At 37.1% G+C, this 25,591-nt stretch overlaps 1 protein-coding gene across 6 annotated transcripts in view; it reads right to left on the bottom strand.

The window, feature by feature from the left end:
- CCDC15 (coiled-coil domain containing 15) overlaps positions 1–25,591 on the bottom strand; it is an 87,426-nt gene that overhangs the window by 32,069 nt on the left and 29,766 nt on the right. For all 6 annotated transcript variants that reach the window (XM_044258130.1, XM_044258127.1, XM_044258129.1 and 3 more), the window contains 4 exons: positions 25,006–25,080; positions 23,954–24,076; positions 17,633–17,725; positions 15,234–15,337 (listed from right to left, as the gene is read on the bottom strand). In XM_044258130.1, coding sequence (XP_044114065.1) covers positions 15,234–15,337; positions 17,633–17,725; positions 23,954–24,076; positions 25,006–25,080 — 395 coding nt within the window. The remainder of the gene's footprint in view (positions 1–15,233; positions 15,338–17,632; positions 17,726–23,953; positions 24,077–25,005; positions 25,081–25,591) is intronic.

Here is a 25,591-nt window from a genome sequence, read left to right as displayed (position 1 = left end):
CAGTTTCTGTCTTTCCGAGCCAGATATTTGCCAACACCAATACTTTCAAATAAAAGGAATTCGGCTTGTAAGATTAAAAAACAGGTTTATTTCAGGGGTTAAAGAGGTGCCCTGTTAGATCTCAAAGACAAGAAAGAAATATTCTTCTTTGCCACAACAGGATTAAGGTCTAATCTACCAGGTCTAAATCACTGCTTGCTGATCCTGTTTTTCTGTTCAACCTTTCTGTCTACTCACTTCCTGATTCTGTTAAGTATTCTTCCTTAGTGATTTCTGAAATCATTATTAAAAATAACATAATACTTCCTACTGGATTCTCTAGTTGGATTTCCTTTAAGCACCTTAAACCCAGTATGCCCCAAACTAAACTTATCCTCTCTACATCTACCTCCGCCCAGGCAAATCTGTTTTAGATTTTATCTGCTGGCCTAAACCATAAATCTGGGACTTAACCCTGAATTCTCTACTGACAAATCTCACCAACTCTCTGTCTTACATTCTTAAAATTGCCTCCTTGTTGCCTCCTTGGCCCTGGCTTATATGAAAGGTGGTATTACAGGCTTCAAAGAGGTTAGGTGATGGAATCCAATAAATCTGGGATTGAATTCCAGTTCTGCCATTGCTAAGTGTGATCTTAATCTTAGGTAATTACTCAACCTCTCTAGGGCTCATTTTCTGTAGAACAATAAAATTTACCTCATAAGGTTACTGAAGTGAGTAAATGAGCTAATGTCTCTAAAACATTCAATGCCTGGTACATTATAAACACTCAATGAATGGCAGCTACCACTATCCTATAGAATTGTGTATCAATTAAATGAGACTATAATCTATGTAAAGTGCTTGACACATAGTAAGGACTTTATATAATAACTTAAAAAAAAACTTCACCTCTCATCTTCTAAGTATAATACTTCAATAATCTCCTAACATCTGGTCTTAGTCACCTCATCTATTTCCCACAATGCCCTAAGTGGCTCCTATTTTCAGGATAAAAATCCAAATCCCTTCTCATGACATACATAGCTGTTTATGATCTTGTCTTCATTTCTCAAGACTTGCCTTTTTCCACTATTTTACCTCTAATCATATCCAGCTCAGAAGTGTCACTCAAGTCACTGCTTTTCAATGTTATTGCTTTTACCTAAGATTCCCATATATTCTTTTCTCCAGACCAATTACAATTTTGTCTCATAGCACTGCTACTAAACCTTCAAAACTTCAGCCCAGGAAGCCTACTGCTACAACCATACCCCCAATTCTGAGTTGAAAACACAGTCTCTGTACCCCCATATATTCTTACATTTTTTTCTTCTAATAGTATTAAAAGAAATGTTTTATTTTACTTGAGATTTTTATACTTATGTTGATAACAAAAATTAGTCTGTAACATCGCTTTCTTGCAATGTCTTTATCAGGTTGGAAGTAAGGTTATAGTGGTCTCTATAATTACATGGGGAGTATTCCCTGTTTTCCATTCTCTGGAATAATGAAAAATTTGATGTTATTTTTTTCCTTAAATACTTGGCAACTAACATTTATTGAACATACATTATGCCAGATTACATACATTTACAGGTGACCACATTTAATCCTCACAGCAACTTTATGAAGTATATATCTGTTTCACAGAGAAGAAAGCGAGGCTCACTGAGGTAACGTTCCCAAAGTCACACAACTGGTAGGTAGCAGAGGTGGGATCTGAACACATTATCTCTGGATGTTCTTAACCACATGCTATGTTGTCTTGTAATACCAAAAATATGGTATTATAATGATCTATTCAGTTATCTGCTTCCCCATTCATGAGTGAAAACTATCTAGTAAAATATTTAAGGAGTAGGATGATGTCTTTCATTTTCCATACCCCCTAAGTCTAGCTATCATATATACCAATTAATAGATACTCAACAAACTGCTGCTAAATGAATGAATGAAAACATATCATTTGACTCCAGTAACAACTGAGGTAAAGCAGTCATTATTAATTCCTGTCTAGAAAGCTGATGTATGTTCATTTTAGAACGTTGCTAAAATGGTTTTGTCTTTAAGTTAAATCATAACCAAGCAAAAAATAAATAAATAAATAAAGTCATTGTATGATCTAGTTTCTTCAATAAGGAAAAAAGCAAAAAAATTACTTTTAATTATTTGCAAATGACTGACAACAGGTTTAATTTTCTGATGCCATCTGTGAGACAAAGACCTTTATACTTTTTCTGGGGTCAAGAGTATAAATCAAAGAAGAAAAAGATTATCCAGTGAGAAAATGGCAATAAAACAAAAGCCTTAAGCAGAAAAGCTTTCAAAGAAGGTCAGCATATAGCTAAAGAAGAATTCCCCACTGTCTATGCCATGTGGTAGGCATGTCATAAGAAGATTTAGGTTAGACATAAAACACTCACAGCAGGGATATCTTGGCTTCGGTTATATCAACTGGACTAAATTTCTGTTCTTTTGCTTGATGAGTTGGTAAAACGCTTCTATACGGGCACTACAGAACTGTAAGAATTTCTGATGCAGATCTGTCATAATTATGGCTAAATGACTAGGTTATGGTATGACAAATCTGGCCTAGTTAAAAGAATGAACTTCTTGAGAGCCAGTGTCCTTAGATTCTGAAATTGTTATCCAGGGAGGTTATGTAATCAGAGTCCTAAGGAACATTAAGAATAGAAAAGATAACTTGAAATATTTAAATAGAATCCTGTCTAGATTTTTCCAAGCCTCTTCTATCTTCTACCCCAATCCAAAACAAATACACACACTATTTCACAGCAGCTGTTTTTGTCAAGTTGTTTTTAAGACAAGAGTATTATATCTCAAGGGGAGAAAAAGCACGTGAGAATAGAAACATACTAAAAAAACTATTAAACAGCTCAAAAGAAACTATTCTCACTAGTGGACTGTCACATAAAAATTTCAGAAGTCCTTGTACTCTCTACTACAAAATAAACAGGAAATTCACCAACAAGGGGCCCCTGCAGATATTGCATAGGCTCTCAAAGTCAAATACACTAATGATAAAAAATCCGAAAAATTAAGAAACACACAAAGAACAGAAAAAAATTATTTCCAGTATCCAAAGATAATTCTTAAATATCTTAGAGTATTTTATTTTAGTCATTTTTTTTTCATCATCATTTGTGTTGCAAAAAGTTTTGTCACCATTGGGTCCATGGCTTGGGAAAAGTTCAGGGGTGTTTAAGAAGTTGTCTTGGGGGGCACCTGGGTGGCTCAGTGGGTTAAAGCCTCTGCCTTCAGCTCAGGTCATGATCCCAGGGTCCTGGAATCAAGCCCCGCATCGGGCTCTCTGCTCAGCAGGGAGCCTGCTTTCCCCTCTCTCTCTCTCTGCCTGTCTCTCTCTCTCTCTCTCTGTGTCTCTGTCAAATAAATAAATAAATAAAATCTTAAAGAAAAAAAGCTGTCTTGCGGCAAGACGCAGAGGCTTAGGCAGAAGTTTCAAGGGCAAGGGCATGCAAGAGTGCCCCTCAAAGGTCACTGGGCTACTATTTCACTTAGAATTTTACATTTCTGTTCATGAGAGAAATCAATCTGTAATGGTGCTTTCTTGTGATGTCCTTATCAGATTGGGATTAAGATTACACTGGCCTCTACAGTTATTTGGGAAGAACTGCCTGTTTTCCATTCTCTAGAATAGTTTATGTAAAACTTGCTATTGTTTTTTTTCCCTTGAATATTTGGCAAGGATCCCCCAGGGAAGACATTTGAGCCTATACCTGACCATAAGTTTTTCTTTTTGGAAGAATTTTTATAACTGATTTATTTTGGGGGCACTCAGTGGCTCAGTCCGTTGAACATTCAACTCATGATTTGGGCCCAGGTCATGATTTCAGGGTTGTTGGACTAAGCCATGCATTGGGCTCCATGCTCAGCACCGAGTCTGCAAGGAATTTTCTGTCCCTCTCCCTCTGTCCGTTTTTCAGCATGCATGCCCATTCTCTCTCTCTCGCTCAAATAAATAAATAAAATCTTTTAAACAAATAACTGAATTTCTTTAAGTGATATAGGATGAGTCAGATTTCTATTTCTTCTTGCATCCACATTTTTTAAAAGAATTTGTCTATTTCATCAAAATGATCAAATTTTTTTAGCATGGAATTGTTCATATGTCCTCTTATTATCATTAATGTCTCTAGGCTCTGCAGTGATGACTCATTTTTCATTCCTAATATTGGCTTTCTCTCTTACCTTTTTCACTGATCAGTTAGAGTGGTATATCCCTGGCAAAACTAAATTTTCAAAGAACCAGTTGTTGGCTTTGTTGATTTTCTCCATTGTACATTTGTTTTCTATTTCACTGATTTCTGCTCTTTATGACTTCTTGATTTGCTATTTTTTCCTAACTTCTTAAAGATGGAAAGCTACAACATTTATTTTTAGCCTTTTTACTTTTTCTGGTAATTGCTCTAATTCCTTCTAATTCTGACAAATTTTGCTATGTTTCGTCTTTATTATTACTCTCTTCAAAGCATTTTCTAATAATTTCCATTGCAATTTTATCTTTCACTCAGAATTCTCTTAAGATGTACTGCTTACTGATGTTTAGCTTAACATCACTATAATCAGAAAACATACTCTGAAAAATAATCCAGGATATGACCAATCTTGATAAATGTGCTATTGACACATAAAAAGAATATATTCTCTCACTGTTCAGTGTTTTTATAAATGTTTTCATTTTCTTGAGGAAATAGCTAGCAGTAAAAGGCCTATGTCATGAGCCAGGCGTATATTTAAGTATTTAAAAAAAACTGAAGTTTTCCAAAGTGGTCATACTCTTTTCCACTTTCACTACGAATATATCAGTTATAACTCATCTATCTACATCCTGGCCAACATCTGGTACTGTTAAGTTCGTTGTCATCTTCTTTTTAAAGCTATTCTAATGAGTATGAAGAGGTGTATCCTTGTGTATCTATTGAGTTGCTATTTTGAGATTGTATTTGTCAACGCCTGACTTTCTAGTTTATCCTATCTTATAGATTCAGTTCTCTGGTGAGATTCTCCATATCTTCATTATTTTCTTCATCTTTTCCTCTATTTACATGAGTGTATCAATCAACTATTTCAAAGTCCTTGTCTGCTAATAACAACATCTGTGTTACCTGTGAGTCTGCTTCTGTTGTCTCTTTCCCTCTTGGCTTTTGGTCATATGGTCCTATCTCTTGACATGCCTAACAATTCTAACTGAATGCTGAATGTTGTTTTAAAAGAAATTTAGAGGCTCCAAGTGATGTTATCTATGACAGAAAAGTTCACCCTTATCTCTGCTAGGCAGAGAATGCAGGGTTCATCACCTCAATCCAATCAGGCACTCAGCAGAATCAAGGCTGCTTTATAGTTTGGGTAAGGCTTATTCTACAGTTGGTTAGACGATCTTGTTAGTGTCGAACTCTCCATGTTCCCGTAGAACTCTTTGGTGTCTTGTTGACTGAAAGCCTGGTATATTCACTGGGTCTTACCTGATGGGTCCCCAACACCCCCAACCTCATCCTGGTGGGTCCTGAACTCTACATGTACTATAAGATTATAGAAAATTTCTCTCTGCTTTCTAAAAGTTTTCAACTTAGACTCCTAGCCTTTTTTTTTTTTTTTTTTTAAAGATTGATTGATTGATTGATTTGAGAGAGCACAAGCAGGGGGAAGGAACAGAGCTGGAGGGAAAAGCAGACTCCCTGCTGAGTGGAGAGCCCAACATGGGACTCAATCCCAGGACCCCAAGATCATGACCTGAACCAAAGGCAGAGGCTTAATTGACTGAGCCACCCAGGTGCACCACCTTCAGTCTTCTTTATTACACAAATTTAGACAGTGGCAAATGTCTTGAGACCCCCTCAAAGTGTTTGAAACCCCTCAAAGTCTCCAATTTTATTAGTTCAGTGCCTGAAGACCAACAAAAGCGCCTCTTAATTATCTATGCCCCAGAAGCCGCTCTATGCTTGGTCCCAAATCATGTTGAAACAAATATTGAAAATTCCTAAAGAAATCTTTTGTTCTCACTGCTGCCAGAATTCTAGTTTTTTTTTTTTTTAAAGATTTTATTTATTTATTTGACAGACAGAGATCACAAGTGGGCAGAGAGAGGAAGGGAAGCAGGCTCCCCACTGAGCAAGGAGCTTGATGCAGGGCTCGATCCCAGGACCCTGAGATCATGACCCGAGCCAAAGACAGAGGCTTTAACCCACTAAGGCACCCAGGCACTCCAGAATTCTAGTTTCTTATTTCCAAGTATGTATAAGTCAGTCCTCACTTAATGTTCCACAGGCTTCTCACACTCAATGTCCTAAATTGAACCTGCTAGCTTTCTATCAAATCTAGTTCTACTTTGGGCATTATCTCCCTATGTTAATGGTACTACCATTCATTTAGCTATCTAAGAATAAAGTTAGAAACTACCTTTGACCATTCTCAACACCAAACCAAACTGATCACTGAGTCCTGTAGATTCTATTTCTTAATATATTTTATTAAATATATGACTTTCTGTTCCCAATGTTCCCAACATGGCCTACCTCAGCTGCTAAAATAACTTCCTAGTTAACTAGACTCTCTGCCTCAGTTTTCTGTCCTCTCCAGACCATTCTGTACTGCTATCAGACTGATCTTTCTAAAATACAAATCTGACAAGACTTATGCCTTAAAATCTTACAACAGCCTTTTGATAGCCCCTCTGCCACTTCACTTCCACCCATTTAGCCACCCCAAGTTCTCACAGTTTCCCACACATAACTTATAATTTCATGCTATGTCCATGACCATCTAGCAAATTCCAATTCATGCTTCAAGACCCAGCTTGAGTACTAACCCATCTATATATAAAGCCTTTCTTGATCTCCCTAGACTGTCTCCCTGCCTTACTTCTCATATAGCATTAAAATTACTATTTTCATCTCCTTTTCTCCATTTGTCTGGCTTCCCTTGGTGCTCATCCTATTTCCCATCATCTTCATCACCATCATTATCATCATCATCACCTCCACCACCAGCACCATCATCATGGTCATGATAGGTACTATTTACCAGGATTTTATTAAATGCCAAATACTATGTTAAGTATTTTACGTATATTTCTCCATTTAATTCTATCAACAACCTAGGAGACAGGGATTATAATCCTCATTTTATAATTAAAAATACTGAATCTCAGAGGTAAAGAAACATGCTCAAGGTTAAACATCTAATAAGTTGCAAATTCAAACCCAAGACTATATGATTCCAAGCCTGTGCTATGAACCACTACTATCCTGCCACATGTTTACATTTAATATTCTCAGCATATAATGCAGTACCTGGCATGTGCCAGACTCTCCACAAATGTTTGATTGTTGAAAAATACCAAATGAAATAATATATGAAAGCCCTTCAAAATTATAAAACTCTGCATGAATGCTATTATTTGCTTCCACTCTCTATTTAATGTTGATTTTTCTACTCACCATCTTATTAGCTTCTCCAGTAAACACATATTTATCCATCTAGACCCAACTGAATGTAATAATTTCTCTAACTTTCCAGATGCAATCGGTAACCCCACTTCTGTATTCTCTGGGACTCTGTACCTACTTCTTCTATTGTAATAATTATACTACTTACTTGCATGCAATTATGTTCCCATCCATTTTGGGTTATGAATTCCTCAAGAAAAGGAACCACATTTTATTTATCTTTGTAATGCCTATGTCTAGGACAGTCTCATATGAAAGTGCCAGGTTAATGTTTGCTGAATAAATGCAGACTCACTTTCAAATGTGGATAAGAAGTAAAGTCCTTGCTTTCAAACCCACGTATCCCCCCCTGCTTTACTGAGAGATAACTGACAAAAATATTGTGTAGCTTTAAGGTGTACTATATATATCAATGACTTCTTATATATACAGTATGAACTGATTACCATGATATTAGTTAACACTTTCATCACTCCATAGTTACCTTTTATGTGTGCGATGAGAACGATTAAAATCTACTCTCTTAGCACACTTCAAGTACTGTAGTGACAGTCACCATACTGTACTTTATTAGATCCCCAGAGCTCCTTTATCTTATAACTAAAGTCTGCAGCTTTTTACCAACATCTCACACACCCCCACATATCCCTCCCTGGTTCTGGCAAACACCAATCTATCCCTGTTTTAATGAGTTTACTTTTTTAGAGTTCCTATATAAGTAAGATCATAAAGTATTTTTCTCTGATTTATTTTATTTAGCATAATACCTCAATATTCATTCATGTCAGAAATGGCAAGATTTTCCTTTTTCATAGTCAAATAATATTCCGTTATATATGTACCACATTTTCCTTATCCATTCATCTGCTGACAGACACTTAAGTTGTTTCCACATCCTAGCTATTTTGAATAATGCTGCAATGAACATGGGTATGCAAATACCTCTGTAAGACAGTGATTTCATCTCCTTTACAAGTGGGATTTTTGGATCATACAGCAGTTCTGTTTTTACTTTTTTGATGAATCTCCACACTGTTTTCCACAGTAACTGCACTAATTTACATTCCCATCAATAGTGTACAAGTTTTCCTTTTTTCTACATCCTTGCCAACACCTATCTCTTGTTTTTCATATAACAGCCATTCAAACAGGCATGAGGTGGTATCTCATTATGGTTTTGATTTGCATTCCCCTGTTGATTAGTGATGTTGAGCAACTTTTCATGTACCTATTGGTCATTTGTATATCTTCTTGGAAAAATGTCTATTTAGGTCCTTTGACCATTTTTTAATTGAGCTGTCTGATTTGTTATTTTTTTTCTATTGAATTGTGTAAGTTCCTCATATATACAGCTTATCAGGAATATACTTTTCAAATATTTTCTCCCATCTCACAGATTGTCTTTTCATTTTGTTGATTGTCTCCTTTGGTGTGCTGAGTGAAGTCTTCATTTGATATAGTCCCACTTGACTCTTTTTGCTTTGTACCTTGTACTTACAATGTCATATTCAAAAATCATTGCCAAGACCAAAGTCAGGGAGCTTACTCCTTTGTTTTCTTCCAATAGTTTTAAAGGTTCAGGTCTTATGCTCAAGTCTTTAATCCATTTGGGGTATATTTTTGATGGAGTTAAGTTAGAGGCCACTTTCATTCTTTTACATATGGATATCCAGTTTTCCCAACACCATTTTTTCAAAGAGACTATCCTTTTCCCATTGTATATTCTTGACTGCACTGCATAAATTAACTGATTTATTTCTGGGCTCTTTATTCTGTCCCACTAATCTATGTATCTGTTTTATGTGACTTCCATACTGTTCTGATTACTACAGCTTTGTACTATAGCTTGAAATCAGGAAGCATGATGCTTCCAGTTTTATTCTACTTTCTCAAGATTTCTTTCACGGGGCGCCTGGGTGGCTTAGTCACTTGAGCATCTAACCCATGATTTTCTCTCAGGTCATGATCTCAGGGTCATACGATCCAGAACTGCTTTGGTGGAGGTGGGGGGGGGCGTTTCCACACTCAGTGGGGTATCTGCTGGGGATTCTTTCTCTCCCTCTGCCCCTCGCCTATCATTGCACGTGTGTGCACCTAAGTATGCACTCTCTCTCCCTCTCTCAAATAAACCTTTAAAAAGATTTCTTTCACTATTCAGGATCTTTTGTGGTTCCATACAAATTTTAGAATTTAGTATTTTTTTTCTTCTTTTTTTCCCCCCTAACGATTTATTTATTTATTTATTTACTTATGAGAGAGAAAGCAAGAGCATGAGAAGGGGGAGGGTCAGAGGGAGAAGCAGGCTCCCCGTTGAGCAGGAAGCCCAATGCGGGACTTGATCCTGGGACTCCAGGATCATGACTGGAGCAAAAGGCAGTCACTTAACCAACTAAGCCACCCAAGCACCATAGCATTGCTTTTTCTATTTCAGCTTTAGAACTTTGATAGGAACTGCATTAACTCTGTATATTATTTGATATCATGAACATTTTAACAATACTAATTCTTCCAATTTATGAGCTTTCCATTTATTTGTGTCATCTTCACTTTCTTTCATCAATGTTTTAACTTTCAGTATACAGATCTTTCACTTCCTTAGTTAGATTTTTTCCTATGTATTTTATTCTTTTTGATGCTATTGTAAACAGGATTATTTTCGTAATTCATCTTTCACATAGTTCATTGTTGGTATACAGAAACACAACTGATTGTTGTAAATTGATTTTGTATCCTGAAAAATACAGGAATTACTGAATTCATTTATTAGTTCTAACAAGTTTTTGGTAGAGTCTTTAGGGTTTTCCAAATATAATATCATGTCTTCTGCAAACAGCTACAGTTTCATTATTCCTTTCTAATTTGGATACCTTTTATTTCTTTTTCTCTTAAATGCTCTGGCTAGGATGAATGTAAGTGAGGAGAGTAGGCATTCTTGTTTTGTTCTGATCTTAAAGGAAAAGATCTTTTCTTTTCTTTTTTCTTTTTTTTTTAAGATTTACTTGAGAGAGAGTGAGAGCACACTTGCGAATTGGGGGAGGGAAAAAGGAAGAGAATCTTCTAGCAGACTCCTCACTGAGCATGGGTCCCTACAGAAGCTTGATCTCAGGAGCCATGAGATCATGACCTGAGATGAAACCAGAAGTCAGACGCTTCACTGACTGAGCCACCCAGGCAACCCATGACTTTTCACTGTGCAGTGTGATAGCCGTAGGTTTGTCATGTAGGGATTTACTATGCTGAGGTACATTCCCTCTGTATCAGTTTGTTGAAGCGTTTTATCAAAAATGGATACTGAATTTTCTCAAATTCTTTTTCTGCATCTATTAAGATGATCACATGATCTTTATGCCTCATTTTGTTAATGCAGTTGTATCATATTGATTGATCCATAGTGGCTGAACCTTCCTTGCATCCTTGGAATAAATCCCACTTGATCCTGGTATAGGATCCTTTTAATGTACTGTTGAATTCAGTTTGTTAATATTTTGTTGAGAGTTTTTACATCAATGTTCATCAGGGATACTGGCCTGTAGTTTTCTGTAGTGACCTTGTCTGGTTTTGGTATCAGGGTAGATCTTGTAATGAGTTGGAAAGTGTTTCCTTCTCTCCAGTTTTTTGGAAGAATTTGAGGACTGGTGTTAATTCTTCTTTAAATGTTTAGTAGAATTCACCAGTGAAGCCAGGTCCAAGACTTCTGTTTCTTGGGAATTTTTTGATTACTGATTCAAACTCCTTATTTGCAGTTGGTCTGTTTAGATTTTCTATTTCTTCATATTTCAGTCTGGATAGGTTGCACATTTCCAGAAATTTATCCCCTTTTTTTTTCCTAGGTTGCCCAATCTAGGTGTTTCTATGGTATCAACTGTAATGTCGCCTCTTCTGTTTACAATTTTATTTGCTTTTCTTTTTCTTTCCCTTGATTAACCTAGCTAAGCATTTCAATTTTGTTTATATTTTCAAAAAACCAACTCATAGTATCATTGATCTTTTTTATTCTCTATTTATTTCTGCTATAATCTTTATTTCCTTCCTTCTGACTAACTTTGGGCTTAGTTTGCTCATCTTTTTCTAGTTCCTGAGTTGTAAGATTAGGTTATTTATTTGAGATCTTTTTTCTTTTTTCTTTTTTTTTTAAAGATTTTATTTATTTATTTGAGAGAGAGAGACAGTGAGAGAGAGCAGGAGCAAGGAGAAGGTCAGAGAGCGAAGCAGACTCCCCATGGAGCTGGGAGCCTGATGTGGGACTCGATCCCGGGACTCCAGGATCACGCCCTGAGCCGAAGGCAGTCGTCCAACCAACTGAGCCACCCAGGCGTCCCGAGATCTTTTTTCTTTGAAGGCATCTTGTACGGATAAACTTTCTTCTTGGAGCTGCTTTTGCTGCATACCATACATTTTGGTATGTTGTGTTTCCATTTATGTTGTCCAAAGATTTTATTTCTCCTTTATTTCTTCTTTGATCCATTGGTTGTTCACAAGTGTGCTACTTGTTTTTCATGTATTTGTGAATTTTCAATTTTTCTTCATTACTGATTTCTACTTTCATACCAATATGTTTGGAAGAGATACCTGATATAATTTCAGTCTGCTTGAATTTGTTAAGACTTGGGTTGTGGCCTATGTGGCATATGATCTACCTTGAAGAATGTCCTGTGTGTACTTGAGAAGAAAGTGTGTTCTGCTGCTGTTAGATAGATTGTTCTGTATATGTCTGTTAGGTCCATATGGTCATTAAGGTTGTTCAAAACCAATGTTTCCTTATTAATTTTCTGCCTGGATGATCTATCCATTGTTTAAGGGAGGATACTAAAGTCTCCTACTATTATTGTACTGCTGTTTATTTCTCCTTTCAGTTCTGTTAGTATTTGCTTCATGTTTAGGTACTCTGTACATGTGCTGCCAAAGCGAGCACTATGTTTAAATACTCTGATGTTGGGTGCATAAATATTTATAATTGTTATATCATCCTCATAAATTTACCCCTTTATCATTATATAATGACTTTCTTTGTCTATTGGGATGCTTTCAACTAAAATCTATTTTGTCTGATATAAGGATAGACACTCCCACAGTACTTTGGTGCTCATTTGCATGGAGTACCTTTTTCTATCCCTTCACTTTCAGCCTATATGTGTCCTGAAAGCAAAAGTGAGTCTCTCATAGGCATCATTTTTCTCTTAAGACAGTGTAGTATTGACAAAAGAATTGACAAATAGGTCAGTGGAACAGAACAGAGAGCCCAGAAATAGACCTGCATAAATATAGTTAACTGAGCTTTGACAAAGGAGCAAAAGCAATACAATGGAGCAGAGATAGTCTTTTCAACAAATGGGGTAGAACAGCTGTGCAGAAAAATGAATCCAAACACAGACCTTACACCCCTTATAAAAATTAACTCAAAATGGATCACTGAACTAAATGTAAAACACAAAATGATAAAATACTTAGAAGATAACACAAAAGAAAATCTAGGTGAGGGCCTGGGTGGTTCAGTCGGTTAAGCACCTGCCTTTGGCTCAGGTCATGATCCCAGGGTCCTGAGATCAAGCTGGGCTCCCTGCTCAGTGGGGAATGTGCTTGTCCCTTTCCCTCTGCCCCTCCATCCTCCCCCATTCCCCACTCATGCTCTCTCTATCTCACGCTCTCTCTCAAAAAAATAAAATCTTAAAAAAAAAAAAAAAAAGACAGGCAGCTGGGTGGCTCTGTCATTGAGCATCAGCCTTCGGCTCAGGTCATGATCCCAGGGTGCTAGGATCAAGCCCCACATCAGGATCCTTCCTTAGCAGGGAGCCTGCTTCTCCCTCTCCCACTCCCCCTGCTTGTGTCACTGTGTCTCTCTATGTCAAATAAATAAAAAATCTTAAAAAAAGAAAGAAAGAAAGATAATGTAGGTGACTTTTAATATGGCAACAATTTTTTAGGTACAATACCTAAGTCATGATACATTATGAGACTGATGCGCTGCCTACTGCGCTAAGAAGGCACTGTAAGTCATGATACATTAAAAAAAATAATTGCAAGCTGGACTTCATTAAAATTAAAATCTTGCGCTTTTCAGAAGACAGTGTCAAAAGAATGAAAATTAAAGCCACAGATGAGGGAAAGTATTTGTAAAAAAAAAAAAAAAAAATTGATAAAGGACTATTATCCAAAACTACAAAGAACTCTTAAAATTTAAGAAAATAAATAACCCAATTAAAAAATGAGCCAAAGACCTAAACGGATACCTCACCAAAGAAAATGTATAGATGGCTAATAAGCATATGAAAAGATGCTCCACATCCTATGTCATTAGGGAATTGCACATTGAAACAAGAAGATACTATTACATAACTGTTAGAATGGCCAAAACCCAAAACAATGACAACACCAAATGCTGGAGAAGATCTGGAGCAACAGGAACTTTTGTTCATTGCTCACAGAAATGCAAAATGATACAGCCACTTTGGAATAAAATTTGGCAGTTTCTTTCAAAAGTAAATGTATTCTTACCATTTTATCTACCAAACATACTACTTGGTATTTACCCAAATGAGGTGAAAACCCACATGAATCCTGCACATGGATATTTAAAGCAGCTTTATTTATAACTGCCGTACCTTTGAAGAAACCAAGATTCCTTCAGAAGGTGAATGGAGAAACAAAACTGTAGTACAACCAGACAACAGAATATTACTCCACGCTAAAAAGAAGTGAGGGCACCTGGATGGTTCGGTTGGTTAAGCGACTGCCTCTGCTCAGGTCATAATCCTGGAGTCCCGGGATGGTGTCCCGCATTGGGCTCCCTGCTCGGCAGGGAGTCTGCTTTTCCCTCTGACCGTCCCCTGTCTTGTGCTCTCTCTCTCATTCTCTCTCTCTCAATAAATAAATATAAATCTTGAAAAAAAAATGAGCTGTCAAACCATGAAAAGGTATTAGAAGAAATTTAAATGCATTTTACTAAGTGGAAGATTGACAATTTGAGAAGGCTATGTATTTTATACCCACTATATGATATTCTGGAAATGGGAAAACAATGGAGACAATAAAAATATCAGTAGTTGCCTTGGGCTGGGAGGAAAGATGAATAGGTGGAGCACGAAGCATTTTTAGGGCAGTAAAATGATTCTGTATATTATATTATGTGAATACAAGTCATTATCCATTTGTCAAAATCTGGAAGAATGTATAACACCAAGAGTGGATCCCAAAACTGGGAAAGGAGACAAACCTTAAGAGACTCTTAATCTCAGGAAACAAGCTGAGGGCTGCTGGAGGGGAGGGTCATGGGAGGGATAGGGTGGCTGGGTGATGGACACTGGGGAGGGTATGTGCTATGGTAAGTGCTGTGAGTTATGTAAGACTGATGATTCACAGACCTGTCTGTACTCCTGAAACAAATAATACATTATATGTTAATATATTAAGTGCATCCCAAAGTAAAATATGGATTATAGTGTGTTAATGGAGGTTTACCAGTGGTAACAACTGTACCACTGTGATTCAGGATGTTGACATAGACAGTCCATGTATACCATAAGGGGGTAAATAAAACTCTCAGTACTTTCTGCTTAATTTTGCTGCAATCCTACAACTTTTTTTTTAAAAAAAGTCTATTAAAAAAAAACAACAGAGCTCTTAACTACCTTTCATACTTCTATCCAGATAAAAAACAGTTTATACTATGGATCAGAAGCCAAAACCACCTGATTATTTCTAAAACTTAGCTTTCAAAATCATCTTAACTGGTAATTTAAGGCTCACATTAAGGATCAAAGAACTTACTTTTCAACTTTCTTCTGATGTTCTTTTTGCCTTTGTTGTTCTTTTACTTGTTCCCTTTCAATATCCATGAAAAGTCGTCTGTATCTCAGGTATTGCTTTTGACGCTAAAGGAAAGAAGCTGAAAATGTTAAGATTCTGCTCTGAGGACTTTCCAAAGAAGGAAAATATCCTTGTGCCATATATAAAACTAGATGAAACAAAAGAAACATGGAATTAAGCCCTTAATTTCCTTCTATTTTATGGTAACCTAGGATAATATCATATACAGAAAAAGTTTTATATTCTCAAGCACATAGCTATTCGATAGTACAGACAAATCAGAGAAATAAGTACTAATTTAGTTTGCCCTTAGTCCAGTCATCTGTCAACAGTACTTGAGGAAATGACTGCACTTGGTATAAGATATATTACTATATTTACTCTGCGTTCCCAAGTAATAAGTACCATAGAAGCAGGGCCAAAGGAAGAATGGGAGAGGTATTTTATAAAAGAACAATAGTCACTTTAAATTTCCAAAATTAAAACCACATCACAAAAGAATACTCTAAGCCTAGTCTCATATGGTAGGAAAGAGGGAAGAAGGACTGAGGAATATCTGAGTGCCAAACTTTCAAAGGGAACAAGTATGGGGCGCCTGAATGGCTTAGGCATTTAAGCATCCGACTCTTGATTTCAGCTCAGGTCATGATCTCAGGGTTGTAATATCAAGGATCACATTGGGTTCATGCTAGGTATGAGCCTGCTTGGGATTCTCTCTCTGCCCCACCCCTGGTCTCCCAAAGAAAAGGAACAAGTATAATAAAAGCAAGTGCTATACAGCAATGTCCACAATAGCCAAACTATGAAAAGAACCTAGATGTCCATCAACAGATGAATGGATAAAGAAGATGTGGTATAAATACACAATGGAATACCATGCAGTCATCAAAAGAAATGAAATCTTAAAAAAAAAAAAAGGAAATGAAATCTTGCCATCTGCAACAACGTGGATGGAACTAGAGGGTATTATGCTTAGCGAAATAAATCAATCAGAGAAAGACAACTATCATATGATCTCCCTGATATAAGGAAGAGGAGATGCAATGTGGGGAGTTTGGAGGGTAGGAAAAGAATAAAAGATACAAGATGGGATTGGGAGGGAGACAAATCATGAGACTCTTAATGTCACAAAACAAACTGAGGGGGGCCAGGGGGAGGGGGGTAGGGAGAGGGTGGTGGGGTTATGGACATTGGGGAGGGTATGTGCTATGGTGAGTGCTGTGAAGTGTGTAAACCTGGTGAGTCACAGACCTGTACTCCTGGGGCTAATAATACATTATATGTTTATTAAAAATTTTAAAAATTAAAAAAAAAAAGCAAGTGTTATTGCCCTTTGGGTTTATGCTCTGGGTTTATATATTCTCTTTCAAGGACAAAAGCTACTTAAAGGAAACTAATGTACACATGGACATGTTTTTGCCCTTTGAGTAGCTTATATCCTTTTGGTAAAAATTATTAAAAGTCTAATAGCTGGTTCTTAATACTGAGGCCATCACAAGCATCAGTGGTAATTTTTTAAAAAACACAGATTCCCCAAACCTACCTTTCAATATACTGTTTGGGTTCAGGTATTTATATTTTGAAAAAAGCTCCCCATCTGATTCTGGCACAACAGCAGTGTTAAAAACTGTATACAATGGAGTATTATGCCTCCATTAGAAAGGATGAATACCCAACTTTTGTATCAACATGCGTGGGAATGGAGGAGATTATGCTGAGTGAAATAAGTCAAGCAGAGAGAGTCAATTATGATATGGTTTCACTTACTTGTGAAGCATAAGGAGTAACACCTAGAACATTAGGGGAAGGAAAGGAAAAGTGAATTGGGGGAAATCGGAGGGGGAAATGAATCATGAGAGACTGTGGACTCTGAGAAACAATCTGAGGATTTTGGAGGGGAGGGGCGTGGGAGTTAGGTGAGCCTGGTGGTGGGTATTATGGAGGGCACGTATCACATGGAGCACTGGGTATGGTGCATAAACAACAAATTTTGGAACACTGAAAAAGTAAAATTAAATTAAAAAAAAAAACTGTTGGCTTAACCCAACTTTAGATTAAGAAGGGAAAAAGAAAAGGAAGTCATAAGTTAAAACCTTTCCTTTAAGTTATTGTGACAAATGCACACTAATGGAAAAAATTCACTAGGATCAGATATCTGATTTCACATCAAGGTATCCCAAATCCTAGAAGTTTGAAAGAAAAGTTCAACATATTATAATGACTCAAGTAACTTCTTTCCTTTATCCATGGAATTTATAGTATTGGCTCTTAATGTGTAAGAACACAGTAAATCCTTCACAATTTCACACATACTATTACAGTAGAAATACTGGTGTTCAAAAGCAATTAACATTATATACCTCTCTCTTGTCTTCTTCCTGATCTACTCCAGACTGGAGTGTCAGCGGAATTTGAAATTCAGTGCTCGATCTTGATTGATATTCATCATAAACCTGTTAGAAGTACAGTCACACAAAGTGACAAAATTGGCAAAAGCAAGCCCTATATGTGCTTTTGATATGTTTATCTATTGTTTCTTTTCTCCTGCAACTTCGACCTCAACTGGATAAAGACAAACAAATAAAAAATCAATTAAATAAGATAAATTTAAAAAGAATGAAAGAAGCAGATTCAGAAGGAATAAACCAAATAAAAAATAATAAACCAAAGAAAATGAATCAGGTCAAAAACATGGGTGAATTAATAACAAATAAAAATGTTCAGAGTGGGGGTGCCTGGGTGGCTCAGCGGGTTAAAGCCTCTGCCTTCAGCTCAGGTCATGATCCCAGGGTCCTGGGATCGAGCCCCACATCGGGCTCTCTGCTCAGCAGGGAGCCTGCTTCCCCCTCCCTCTCTCTCTGCCTGCCTCTCTGCCTACTTGTAATCTCTGTCAAATAAATAAATAAAATCTTTAAAAAAAAAAATGTTCAGAGTGAAAGTTCTTCTAAAGAGGTCACTTAAAATCATTCTGAGTATACTTAGGACTGAATCCAGGATGTAAAGCCTGATCCCTTATTATCTCAAAGCTGTAATCATTTTCAACTTATACAGCTCTTTTGGTGGGTATGACTCCAAATAAGAACCTAAAAACATTATAACATCAACTGACATGAAAGTGAGAAAACTGGAGTTAACTTCCTCCATATTACTAGAAAAGATTTATGACATAACAGTATACCTACTTTGTTATAGGTCAAATTATGATCTCTAACTTTTAGAATGAAAGCTCAATATTATTTTTTTTAGCTTAAAAGTTATGTATCTTTTAGCAAAGTTGCAGGATATAAAGTATACAAAAATCTATTGTAGTTCTTTATACTTGTAATTAACAGTCCAAAAATGAAATTAATGGAAAAATCCATTTAACATACCACCAAAAACTTACAATAAAATTAACAAAGTTAGTATAAATTTTATACTCTGAAACCTAAAGCATTGTTGGAAGAAATTAAAGAAGGTCTAAATGAATGAAAAGACATGAAAGGACAGATAAGATGGCAGTATTCTTCAAACTGATCTACAGATTTAATGCAATCTCCATCAAAATGTCAGCTGACTTCTTTGTAGAAGTTGACAGGGTGATCCTTAAATTCAAATGCAAGGGATAGCTAAGATGGTTTTGAAACAGAAAAGCACAGTTGGAGGAATCACTCTTCCCAATTTCAAAACTTACTATAAAGCTTAGTAATCAAGATAGTGTGGTATTGGTTAAGAACAGACTTAAAAAAAAAAAAAAAGACTTACAGATCCATGGAACAGAACTGACAGTTCAGAAATAAACCATTATATTTATGATCAACTGATTTTTGGCAAGAGTCCTCAATGGGTAAGCATTTCAACAGATGGTGTTGGGACAACTGGAGTGAAGTTCAATTCCTACCTTATATCACATATGAAAATTAACTCAAAATGGATCACAGACCTAAATGCAGGAGATATAAAATTCTTAGAGGAACACATAAGAGTAAACCTTCATGATTCTGCCTTAGGTGGTTTCTTAGATATGACACCAAAAGCACAATCCACAGAAGAAAAAGTAACTAACTTAGATGTCTTCAAAACTGAAAACTTTTGTGCTGCAAAGGAAACCATCAAGAAAACATAAAGCCTACAAAATGGGAGAAAACATTTGTAAATCATGTAACTAATAAGGGACTTGTATGGAGAATATATTGAGAATTCACAAACTCAATAATCAAAAGACAAATAACTCATTTACAAATTTGGCAGATAACCTAATAAGCAGTTTTCCAAAGAATAAAGATAGCCAATGAGCACATGAAAAGATGCCCGCTATTAACGAGCAGGAAAATATTAATCAAAAGCACGATGAGATACCACTTCGCACCCATTAATATAGCTATAATTATAAAGACATTAAGTGCTGGTGAGGATGTGAAGAAATTAGAACTCTCAAACACTGTTGGAAGGAATGAAAAATAGTGCAGCCACTTTGGAAAATAATTTGACAGTTCCTCAAAAGGTTAAACATAGGGGCGCCTGGGTGGCTCAGTGGGTTAAAGCCTCTGCCTTCAGCTCAGGTCATGATCCCTGGGTCCTGGGATCAAGCCCCGCATCGGGCTCTCTGCTCAGCAGGGAGCCTGCTTCCTCCTCTCTCTGCCTACTTGTGATCTCTGTCAAATAAATAAAAAATCTTTAAAAAAAACAAAACAAAACATAGAGTCACCACATTCCTAGCAATTCCATTCCTGGATATACTCAAGAGAAATGAAAACACAGATCCACAGAAAAACTTGTATGCTAATATTCATAGCAACATTATTCATAACAGCCAAGATATGTAGAAACAATCCAAATGTCCATCAATTGATGAGTGGATAAAACGTGCTATATGCATAAAATGGAATGTCATCTAATGATAGGAATAAAGTACTGCTATATGCTACAAGGTCAATGAACTTTGAAAACATTATGTTAAATGAAAAAAGCCAGTCACAAAAGGCCATATATTCCATGATGATCCCATTTATATGAAATGTCCAGAATAGGCAACTCTATAAGACAGAAAATTTGGTTAATGGTTGCCTAGGGTTGGGGGGTAGAGGAAAAAGGAATTGGCTGCTAGTGAGTAAGGACTTTTGGGGTATGAAGAAAATGTTCTAATATTCACTGTGGCAAACGTCATACAACCCTTTGAATATACTAAAAACACTGCATCATATACTCTAAATAGGTTAATTATATAATATATAAATTATAGTCAATCCTCAATATTCCATACTCCTTACTTGTGAATTTGCCTGTTTACTAATATTTATTTGTAATTCCAAAATTAACACTTGTGATGCTTTTATGGTCATTTACAGACCTAGAGCTGTGACAAATTTTAGTCACCAGATATGCATGTTGCCAGCTGAGGCTGAACAAGGGGATGCTCTGCTCTTTTTGTTTCAGACTTCAAACTGTAAACAGGTATTCTTTTCAAGGTCTTTTCAGTGCCAAGGTTTTTGCATCTTTTGTGCTTTTTTTGTTGGAGATTTCACTATTTAAAATGGCTCCCAGGACCCCTGGGTGGCTCAGTCAGTTGAGCATCTAACTCTTGATTTCAGCTCTGGTCATGATCTCAGGGTCCTGGGACAGAGTCCCAGATCCCACCAGGCTCTGAGCTCAGTGGGTAGTCTGCCTGCAGATTTCTCTCCCTCTCCTTCTGCCCTTCTCCTGGCTCCCTCTCTTGTTCTCTCTCTCTAAAATACATAATCTTTTGTATTTTTTAAAAGATTTTATTTATTTATCTGACAGGGAGAGACACCGAGAGAGAGGGAAACACAGCAGGGAGAGGGAGAAGCAGGCTTCCCGCTGAACAGGGAACCCGATGCAGGACTCGTTCCCAGGACCCTGGGATCATGACCCGAGCCAAAGGCAGACACTTAATGACTGAGCCACCCAGGTGCCTCCATTTAAAATACATCATCTTTTTTAAAGAAATAAAAATAAAAGACAGAACAAAATAAAATAAAATAAAATGGCTCCCAAGCACAATGTTGAAGTACTATCTAGTACTCTTAAGCATAAGAAGGCCTTGATACCTTATGGAGAAAATACATGTATGAAATAAGCTCATTCAGGAATAAGTTACAGTGTTATTGGCTCTGAGTCCATGTTAATAAATCAACATTATGTATTAAATAGGTGTCTTTAAACAGAAATTCACATAAAACAAAGTTAGGTATTGATGAGTGACCATAACATGATCAGGGGCTCGCAAAAAACTAACTCTGTATCTTCCCTAGGAACAGTGGTTTAGCATTCACTACTGCAATGTGACAAGTTTATATAACTACCATGAATAACAAGAACAGACTGAATAAAATCTGAAAATGATACATAGCAGGGACTGATGATAATTATTTCTGGAATTTGGGGTTATTTTTTCTTTTTGTTTGTGTTTACTTTTGCTTCAATAAAAATGAAAACATTTTCTGCTTTCAAAAAAGGAAGAAAAACTAGACTTTCAGCACTGGCCAAGGAGTAAACTTACTATGGACCTCTCTGCCTCACTGATACTAACTAAAGGTTCCAGGAAATGTGGCCTGTGGTATCTGGAGAGTGTAGGGGTTGGGCATCCTGAGAAGGAATGAGCTAGAAAACTGGATTCCTTAAACCTGTGTATGAATTGCTATATGTCCCCAAATCACCCCTGAGTTGTGCATGCATGGGATGGACCCGAAGGAATATAATGAAGACTATGAAAACTGACTAACGCTTGCACCACTCTTCATGGAAGGTGAGAAAGAACTTATAACATAAACTTAACCAGGCTGATTGCCTGTTAGAACAAATAAACAAAAGATGCAACGTTCTTCAGAGGATTTCAACAGAGGTCAGAGTCTCACAATATAATATTCAAAACTGGACCCAGAAGAAAGGATGGCAAGAGAATCCGGAACATGGTCCAAGGACAGATAACTCTTCTTCTGACATAGTAGGAATAGGGGAGAATGCCAAAAAAACAAATGACTGAGGGAGTTAGTGCACGACGGCTTCTATTTTCTTCATGAAAGTCTGAGGGTATGCGGATGTAGCAAGAACTTTACAAAGTATTTAAGGTTTACTACTATTAGTGTGAGCTGCAGGAGAGGGAGCTGACAAAGGGCAAGCAAGAAAAATGCTAAGCAGCTATGACTATAAGCCCCAAGTATGACTGTGATCTAAATCTACACTATTAAAATTTTTTTTTCCAATAAGGCTGGATTATTTCAGGAGCCTACAAGGAGAAAGGACTGTCCCAGGGGATCGGGCTTGTATGGCAGAGGGACAACCAAGGCAGCGCACCGTCAAGCAAACAGTCACTTAGGTATGCCTCTTCTGTGCTCAGTTAATACCCTAAGCCCCCTCTACCATTAATTATGTTGCTTCATAATTATCTGCTTATGTGTCAGTCTCTCTTCTTTAGACTGTCTGAAATTTGAGTTCTGTGTCTGATTCACAACTGTATCTTTGATATTTAGCACCTAAACAATGGCTAACACCTAATGAGGCATTCAGTAAACATTTGATTGATTGACTAATTCAAAACATATTTAGCAAGAGACTATTGGGTACCAGGCACTGTACTATACAGGCTGCCGATACACTGGTAAACATATCAGGGGTGGTACCTTTCCTCATAAAGCTTACAGACCAGTGGAAAAAATGTTAAATCAAAGAATTATTAAAAATTGTGTTGTGTACTGAGAAGGAAAGAGAATGCAAGGATAGAGAAAAACAAAACAGAGGAGACCTATTTTTGATAAGGTAGTCGGGACAGTCTTTTCCAAGGAGGTATATATGCTGAAACCTGAAGGATGAAAAGTGACCAGCTTTGTGAAGAAAAAAGAGAAGAATATCCAGGCAAAGGAAAAAAACATTGCTACAGATATGAGGTAGGAAAGAGCTTGGCACACTTCTGGATATATAAGTGACAATGTAGAATAAAACATGGCAATGTACCTTTAGGCCAACCTCATAGAGACAAACTAAAAATTACAAAAGAGCTACAGTGTAGTCCTGAAAACCTCAGCCCGAATCCTACTTCGTCTTTATGCTCCTTCTCTTCTGCTCTTATAAAAGAGCCAAGAGGAAATGTCTCTTTATCTCTTTTATATATCCTAACAACACCGGTTGCCTGAAGGCTCTGTTGTTAAAATAACATAAAATCACAAGACAGAAATTACTTGGACAGTGACAAATTCTAGTGGGAATATACCAGACTTCAGTTAAGCCATGGAGGCCAGATTGCTGTAACGTTTTCTTGAAAAACCACAGATCTTAACTCAGTACATCGAAGCTCAGGCAATATAACCCGAATAAGCTCCAGCTTACACTCTGAACAGCTGATTTCTTGGTGATCCCATCTTATGCTCTAACAGCTGACTGACAGAGATCTAGGCCTGGCCACTGGGTGGAAGAGCCTCCTGACTCCTCTCCCTCAGAAACCACTCATTTCTTCCCCTCTCCTGCTATAAAAGACAATGGCCATCAGAAATACACACCTTATAAAAGAACATACATATAAAATAGAGTTTTTCCAATATCCTCGGTTTCAGTGAGAGCACTAAAGTAATCTTGGGTCAGGATAAGTTTCACACACAATGAAATAAAACAAGAACCTGTTTTTTGCTCAGCCTTACCAATCCCAGCTCGGTATGTGCCTACAATCCTATCTAAATTCCATACTCTACCTGTCTTTTGCTGCAAGCCTCTCTCTGGTGCTTGGCCGGCAGATGCTGATGGTCATCCAGAAGCAAATCCTCTCGCCATCTTTCAGCTGTCCCAACAGATGGCTGCCTTCTGAAGTATAAGCTCTAAAAAAAACCACAAAAGCAGTCACCAAAGTATATGAGCAGTGACATAATGCTAGTAAAAATACTCTAGACTGTAGTGATCGCCCTGACCTACTACTCTATACAGGTCTATTACAACAGTCTGATACATTATGGCATAAAAGTAGACATTACACTCCTTGCCACTATTATGGTCTCAGCTATATCCACAAGGCAGTCATAAGTTTCTTCATCTATAAAACAAGGATAATCACAGTATCTATCTCCCCGGATGATTGTGAGACTGAGAAATGAGACAATGGATACAAAGTTCTAGAACTCTTCTGGTTCGGGAAAGTGCTTACCAAATGCAAGCTGTTACGTCTATTATTAACAGGATTAAGAAGAGAACATTACCACAAGCAGCAGCAGCGGCAGTACTGTTGTTAGAAGTACAGCTCTGGCAAGCCCAGATCAAACACTAACTGATTTACTTTCTGCTGCTTACTTTTCACCGCACTCTGCTCTACCTGCTCTCTGGCTGAACCTGGATCCTAGATATCATGAAAAGCATATTCATGGCGCTCCGGAAGTAACTCCCTTCTCCATCTCTCATCTGTCACATTATGTAGGGCCTGCCCATAGTTCCTGTGCTAAAAGACAACGTCAACACTGAACATCAACTGTCAAAGCAGAAGCATCATGCCCAGGCAATGGTAAAAGCCTCAGTGAAGACACCGGAAGTAGTTTCCACAGGTCAGAATGGTATGAAACATCACAGAACTAGAGGACAGGATAGCTCTGCCCACTATTCACTGACCTTAACACTAAACCCGTAAGTAGTTACTATATTTCCCTGTTAAACTTACGCCAAAACCTAAGCAATTTATTCTCCGCTACTTATTCCTCACTATACTCTGCTCTACTTATTCCCCAGAGAGGCAAGATCTTAAACACTGGGTGAAACATACTGATGGCACTCCAGAAGGAACTCTTCTTTCAATCTCCCATTTCTCATAAGATGAGGGTTGCTTGATATACTTGCTCTAAAGGAATAACGAAATAAAAAACAGTCCAAGCAGAAAGGATTAGTGACAACTAACGACATCAGTGATAACTCCAAAATAATGATACTAGGCGAGGATAACATAACAGAGCTAGTGTGCAGGTGTGCCTGCATGTGTTAATACAAAATTCCCAAATAGAAATTAAAGTAGCAACGAAAATGTATAATGGGTCTCAAGATACCTATCCCCCCAATTTCAATAATTAGTAATTTTTTCCCACCTGTCTCTTTTCCCACTTTTTTTCCCCAGACTATTTTAAAGCAAATCCCAGATTATTCTGGTCCTTTGTTTTGTTTTTTGTTTTTTTGTTTTGTTTTGTTTTGTTTTGCATGGGGTAACTCTTTATTCAATAATACGCTGAGAAATATTTTTGTAATGTTGCTAGCATTTCCCCAAGGTACAGCCAGGAAACAATCTTGTGTCATTTCTACAAGTACTCCTACTAGATGTCCCCAGTAACTCCATGCACAAACAGTAGCTGGCAGTGGTA

The sequence above is a fragment of the Neovison vison genome, chromosome 7 (genome assembly GCF_020171115.1).
Source record: "Neovison vison isolate M4711 chromosome 7, ASM_NN_V1, whole genome shotgun sequence".
In the NCBI taxonomy this organism is placed as follows: Eukaryota; Metazoa; Chordata; class Mammalia; order Carnivora; family Mustelidae; genus Neogale; species Neogale vison.
Note: the sequence above shows the minus strand (reverse complement) of the source record. Positions and strands in the feature narration are given on the sequence as shown.